At 44.7% G+C, this 7211-nt stretch overlaps 1 protein-coding gene across 1 annotated transcript; it reads left to right on the top strand.

Moving 5' to 3' along the window:
• The first annotated feature begins 208 nt into the window (after positions 1–208).
• Positions 209–2635, top strand: LOC145798319 (uncharacterized). Its single transcript, XM_082885835.1, has 3 exons — positions 209–829; positions 912–1714; positions 2297–2635. The coding sequence occupies exons 1-3, from the start codon at positions 295–297 to the stop codon at positions 2633–2635; spliced, it is 1677 nt and encodes a 558-aa protein (XP_082741961.1). The 5' UTR covers positions 209–294.
• The last annotated feature ends 4576 nt before the right edge of the window (positions 2636–7211 follow it).

Raw genomic sequence — 7211 nt, 5'->3', positions numbered from 1 at the left:
GTATTTTGAATTTTGTGGCTATATTTTGAACCTCTATGCTTTTCCATCATTCTTTTCGCCGCTGTTCTTGATTTTTTCCTGTACCTCTATTGTTTCTGAAAATTATACCTCTGTTCTTGAATCTGAAACCTCGTTTTTGTTTTCTCTTTTTTGTATCTGCCCCAGATCTGTGCCCTCGATCTTTACCTTAATAGTTCGTAGATTTGGGATTTGTCTGTAGAACCCTTAATCTTTAGGGAAACCTGAAAAACGCCCGTCTTCTGAAACATATTCCTCTTAATTTAGGCCGACACAATGGGTATGTGGAGGCACAGGGTAAATACCCCAACAAGTCTTGAATACTTTAGGCAAGAATTCTCTATCCCAGCCGACGTTCATCTTAAGCTGGCTGGGGATAATGACACTATCGTGCCTACAGACCATACAATGCCTTTTCCAGTAGTTGCTTTTATCGAATGTGGACTTCGGCTTCCACTCGATCCCCTTTTTCGTCAAGTTCTCTATTTCTATAAGCTAAACCCCATGCAACTTACTATCAATTCCTATAGGATAATTAATGGTATTATAGCCTTAGCTAGGCAAGAAAACCTCAGAATCACCCTCGCCGACCTTCAATATTGTTATACCATGTGCCCTCTTGATCTGAAGGATAGGGGTTTTGTATATTACCTTAAGCCGAGATCCACTCAGTACAAGATTATAGCCGACCTTCCAGACTCCAACAAGGGGGCTGGAGATGACTATCTTATTGCCTCTGGAAATTGGGAATTTGGCCCAGATGAAGATGTCCACCTTTACCCTCTTCCTCGAACACTTACAGAGGGCAAGAGTAAGAGCCCTGAGTCAACACTTAGTTGTTTTCATTCAACACTTAAATACTTTTGTTGTTTCTGACGTCTGATTCTTTGCAGATCTTCATCAACCACCGAAAAATTTTCGTCAATCCTTCTTCCCAGGACCAGATCTGAGAACACTTCTTGGTCTTCCAATCCTTAAACGAAAAGCCCCAGTATTATTAAACTTTGTCCCCACACACAGATCCATTTTACCCGACGTCCCTCGAAAAAGGAAGAAGAGTCTCTCTCCACCAACAGCCACAACCTTAACTGCTTCTACATCTCGGACAGATCAAGAGTCCACATCTGACCCAGCCGATCTTCCATCAACTTCGGCCCCCTTCTTGATACCAATTCCTGAACGTAAACGTCGACGAAGGCTAGTAAAGACTGCCGAGATGGTTCGTCCGAGGCCTGTCGTCCAAGATCTTCTTGCCGACATTCCAGCTGACGCCGAAGCCGCAGCAACGCAATCAATGCTTCCACCCAAACCGAAGAGGGTAAAAAAGGCTCAGCCTAAGGCCAAGGTTACAGATGCCGAGGCTGAGGATGCTTTGCCGATTTCGAAGCTAGCTGAAAGCAAAAAATCAACCTCTACTTCAACAAAAAGGTCTGCTGAGGGCCAACCCTCAGGATCTACACAAACAAAGAGGCCAAGGTCATCGTCCGCAACGACCTCGGCTTCGAAGAAGCCCGACGTCCCATGGGCCCCTGATCTATCTCTAGAGGACAGGCCTATCATGGCTAGTGAAAGTACTGATGATATCAACGTTGCTGTCGCCCTTAGTACCGCTCTTCTTCTACCGAATGACCTGGAGCGAAATGCCAAGTTCAGTGAGTATGAAAATTACGCTCTGATGCTCCAACACTCTGCCCAAGTAAGTATTTCTATTTGTTTTTGTGTTTTTTCCTTCTGTTTCTTTCTGAGAACACTTTCTGATACTTCTGTTTGCATTCAGGCTATCCAACATGCCCACTCATTCTCAATGCAATCCTTTGAGAATCGTCAAAGATTGGTTGATATGAAAAGGGAAGCGACCTCAATGAAGAGAGAATTAAGGGCTCTTGAAGTAAAAATGAAGAAACTAGAGGATCAAGCCGAGGCTGCGACGAAGAACCAAACCTTAGCTCTTGAGAAGGCCGAAGCTGCTGAGGCCGTTAAAAAAGTAGCTGAAGCCGAGAAAAGGGAGGCCGAGGCTCAGAAGGTCCAAGCGCAAAAAGAACTTCAACAAGCTCTGGCCACCAAGGAGGCCGAAGTCAAGGAGGCCGATGAAAAGGCCTATGCTCAAGGCATGGCCGACGTTGCAGAAGAATACAAACTTCAAGTCAGGCAGGCATGCAACAGGGGATTTTCCCTTGGTTGGATGTCTCTGATAAAGAAGCTTGATCTCCCTGCTGACTCGCCATTGCGCCAAGTTGATGCTAATCTTCTACCATTTCTTCCTCCAAGTCAAGCTGAGGATGAATCAGAGACCGAGGTAGAAGCTGAGGGTGAAGACGAAGAGAAAGATGAAGGTGAAGCCTTGGTGAGAAAACCCAGGGGCGCTACTGAGGCCAAGTCCTTTCCAGCTGAGCAAATTTTAGACTTAACTCAAGATGAAGTGGGTGATGAGGCTGAGGAAGTGCCCAGGGAACCTGTTCAGGGGTGTCCATCATCTGACCTTCTTCTGACTGACAGAAGTCTTGACACAACTTTAGCAGAGATAGATGCCGAAATACGGGCGGAGAAGGTGGCCGAGGATATTCCAGCTGAATCATCCGAGGTTCCAGTTTCTGCTGCTGATGTTCAAGAGTCTTGATTTTCCCTTCTTTCTTTTCTGGATTTTGGACTTTGTTTTTTCTTTTAATTCCTGAACAATGTACATTCCTTCTTATGGCCGATGTGCCTTTTTCAGTATGTAATTGCAACTGTTCTTGCAATGGATATTTTTGATCTTGTGATGTTCTGTTGCTTGCTTCTGCATAGTTCTATACTTAGAAATTTTTGCATGCTTTCTTTGTGCAATCTTCTCGGGGCTACATACCCTGGGTATAACTGTAAGGCTTTTACTTCGGCGAGATACTGACCTTTGCATCGACCCGTTAATTTTCTGTATACCTCAGCGGGTGATCATACGTCGGCTTAACATAACCTTGTAAATGGCTACAACTTTCAACAAGTGTTAAGCATCTTCTCTAGGGTTCAGACAACCCACATATTGCTATGAGAACTTACGCAATAACCTCGGCCTATCTTCGACTTGTAAATTGCTACAAATTTCAACAAGTGAAGGTAGGGAATCAGCTTGATTCCAACTTGTAAATTGCTACAAATTTCAACAAGTGGATCAAGGAATAACATCGGCTTAACTTCAACTTGTAAATTGCTACAAATTTCAACAAGTGAAGATAAGGAATCAGCTTGATTCCAACTTGTAAATTGCTACAAATTTCAACAAGTGGATCAAGGAATTGTATCGGCTTAACTTCAACTTGTAAATTGCTACAAATTTCAACAAGTGAAGATAAGGAATCAGCTTGATTCCAACTTGTAAATTGCTACAAATTTCAACAAGTGGATCAAGGAATAATATCGGCTTAACTTCAACTTGTAAATTGCTACAAATTTCAACAAGTGAAGATAAGGAATCAGCTTGATTCCAACTTGTAAATTGCTACAAATTTCAACAAGTGGATCAAGGAGTTATATCGGCTTAACTTCAACTTGTAAATTGCTACAAATTTCAACAAGTGAAGATAATGAATCAGCTTGATTCCAACTTGTAAATTGCTACAAATTTCAACAAGTGGATCAAGGAATAATATCGGCTTAACTTCAACTTGTAAATTGCTACAAATTTCAACAAGTGAAGATAAGGAATCAGCTTGATTCCAACTTGTAAATTGCTACAAATTTCAACAAGTGGATCAAGGAATAACATCGGCTTAGTTTGCCTGAGTTTGATATGTCTTCAATAACCATTAATCATACGTGTTGAGAGAATTCTGAAAAGACTTTATTGATAATATCGGCCAAACAATGATGTTTATCTAATGATAGAAAAATTTCAAGTTACAAGTATTCCAAGGTCTGGGTAGTGCTTTGCCCTCATTGTCTTCAAGCCGATATGCTCCATTGCCCAATACTGAAGTAACTCGGTAGGGTCCTTCCCAGTTCGGGCCAAGCTTGCCTTCCCTGGGATCCTTCTTGTTTCCGACGACTTTTCTTAGGACTAAGTCGCCAACTTGAAAATCCCTTGGATTAACCTTCTTGTTGTAAGCTCTGGCAAGCTGTTGCTGGTATACTGCAAGCTGAATTGCAGCCATCTCTCTTCGTTCTTCCAGTAGATCCAGGTCTCGGGCTAAGAGTATGTCATTGGTGCCATTCTCTACTCCCTGGGTTCTGATCCCTGGGATGCCGATCTCCAATGGGATGACTGCTTCTGTGCCATAGGCCATGGCAAAAGGGGATTCTCCCGTTGATCTTCTCGGCGTGGTCCGATATGCCCAAAGTACGTTGGGCAGCTCGTCCACCCACTTTCCCTTTGCTGCTTGGAGCCTCTTCTTTATCCCATCCAGGATTACTTTGTTGGACGCCTCTGCTTGCCCATTACTTTGAGGAAAACTTGGAGTTGAGAAATAGTTTTTGATCTTGAATTTCGCACAGAAGTTTTTGATAAGTTTGCTGTCGAACTGTGTTCCGTTGTCGGCAACTATTGCTCTTGGGATCCCAAATCTGGTGATTATGTTTCGCCAAATAAAATTCTTGACATCCACATCTCGGATTTTGGCAAGAGGTTCTGCCTCTATCCATTTTGTGAAGTAGTCCGTTGCTACCAATAAATATTTTCTTTGCCCAGTTGCCTGGGGAAGTTGTCCCACCAGATCCATGCCCCATTGGGCAAACGGCCAGGGGCTGGATACTGGGTTTAGGTCGGCAGCTGGCTGATGTATCAAAGGTGCAAACCTTTGACATTGCTCACATCTCTTTACATAGGCTTCGGCATCCTTTTGCATGTAGGGCCACCAATACCCCTGGGTAATGGCCCTATGGGCTAACGATCTGCCCCCGGCATGGCTTCCACAAATTCCTTCATGGATCTCATAAAGAAAATTTTCAACCTGCAAAGGGTGTACGCACCTTAAAAGTGGTCCAGTGAAGGACCTCCTGTAAAGATGGCCTTCCGCTGTTAGGCTGAATCTGGCGGATTTCAGCCTAATTTTATGTGCTTCTTTGTGGTCTTCTGGCAGCTTCCCCTCTTTTAGGAACGCAATGACTGCATCCATCCAGCTTGGTCCAAGGCCCACGCACATTGTTTCTTGTTCGGTGCTCTGTTTATCTATACTCGGGGCCGACATGTAGTCGATCATAATTGTCCTTGTTTTTCCAGTTTGAATTGAACTGGCCAGGTTGGCTAATGCGTCGGCGTGGGTGTTGTCATCTCGGCTGACTTGGAGTAATCTGCAGTTCTGAAATAGGGCCGCCAGTCGGATGACTTCCTTTGCATATGCCGACATTCTTTCGTCTCTGGCTGCAAATTCTCCTGTTGACTGGTTAACAATTAATTGCGAATCACAAAAAACAATTACCTCGTCTGCCTCTGCTGCTGCTGCTAGCTTTAGTCCTGCAATTAATGCCTCATATTCTGCTTCGTTATTGGAGGCTTTGAACCCCAGTCGGATGGATTGTTCTACAATCTCTCCATCTGGAGATATCAGCAGTACTCCTGCTCCTGCTCCCTGGCGGTTTGAACTTCCATCGACATATAGTCTGAACGAATCGCCGATGTAGATGCTGCATGGTCTGAGCCTTTCTTTCTCTTGCTGTTTTGTCTTTGACTGGGTTTCTTTTTGTTTGTCGGGGTGATGCTCATCTCGGCTCGACGGAGCCTGAGGTGCGATGGCTTCAGGTGTGAGTTCTGCGACGAAGTCGGCCAAAACTTGGCCCTTTATTGCTGTTCTTGGCCTGAATTCTAGGTCAAACTGTCCCAGTGTTACTGCCCATTTTGCTATCCTTCCTGTTAAGTCTCCTTGATGTAATAAGGACTTCAATGGGTGCTCTGTTAGAACCACAATCTTGTGTGCCTGGAAGTAATGGCTTAGTTTCTTTGAGGCCATTACCAAGGCTAGCATTAATTTTTCCAGTGGTAGGTACCTTGTTTCTGCGTTAGCCAAAGTCTTGCTTACATAATAGACAGCTTTCTGCTCCCCTTTTTCCTCGCGGATTAGCACTGCACTGACTGCGTGTTCAGAGACTGCTAAGTACAAAAATAATTCTTCTCCTGGAACAGGGTTAGAAAGGACCGGGGTTGTGGTCAGGTACTTTTTCAGATCGGCTAAGGCTGCTTCACATTCTTCGGTCCACAGGAAGTCTGTGGCTTTTTTTACCAGGTTAAAGAAGGGTCTGCACTTGTCCGAGCTTCTGCTGATGAATCGGTTCAGGGCTGCGGCCCTTCCAGTGAGCATTTGGACTTGCTTTGCCGATGTTGGGCTCTGTAGCTCTAGGATGGCTTTGATTTGGTCTGGGCTGGCCTCTATGCCCTTTCTTGTTACCAGATAGCCTAGGAATTTACCTGACCCAACTCCGAAGGCACACTTTGCGGCGTTGAGTCGGAGCCGATATCTTTTGAGTATGTCAAAGACCTCTTTTAGGTCGGCAAGATGACCTTTTGACTCCTTGGTCTTTACGACCATGTCATCAATGTAAACTTCTACTGTTTTGCCGATCAGATGTTTAAACATCTTTGTTACTAACCTCTGATAGGTTGCTCCTGCGTTTTTCAGCCCAAAAGGCATTACCTTATAACAGTACAGGCCTTTCGGGGTGATGAACGCGGTCTTCTCCTCATCTGGAGGGTACATAGCAATCTGGTGGTACCCTCTGTATGCGTCTAAAAAACTCATCCTTTCGTGTCCCGAAGTGGCGTCAACCAGTTGGTCGATTTTGGGCAGAGGGAAACTGTCCTTGGGGCAAGCTTTGTTGAGGCTGGTAAAATCCACACAAACCCTCCACTTGCCATTTTTCTTTTTTACTACTACTGTGTTGGACAGCCACGTTGGGTACTGGACTTCTCGGATTGCCCTGGCTTCAAGGAGTTTGTCTACCTCTTCCTCCACTGCTTCGACGTGTAATAACGTCGGCCTTCTGGCTCGTTGAATCACTGGTTTTGCCGATCTGTCGACATTCAAACTGTGGCAAGTGACCTCGGGGTCAATGCCAGGCATTTCATAGGGTGTCCAGGCAAATGCCTCTATGTTTGCCCTTAAAAAATCTTCTAGTTCTTTTTCTTCTTCTTTGGCTAGGCCGGAGCCGAGAAGAAAAAATCGTTCTTCGTCGCCCTCCTGGACGAAGATTTTCTTTAGTGCTTCTTCGCTTTTCTCGGTCGGTTCTTTCCC

The sequence above is a fragment of the Camellia sinensis genome, chromosome 8 (genome assembly GCF_055761805.1).
Source record: "Camellia sinensis isolate YWXY chromosome 8, ASM5576180v1, whole genome shotgun sequence".
Taxonomy (NCBI): Eukaryota; Viridiplantae; Streptophyta; class Magnoliopsida; order Ericales; family Theaceae; genus Camellia; species Camellia sinensis.
This window is presented reverse-complemented; position numbering and strand designations above follow the sequence as displayed.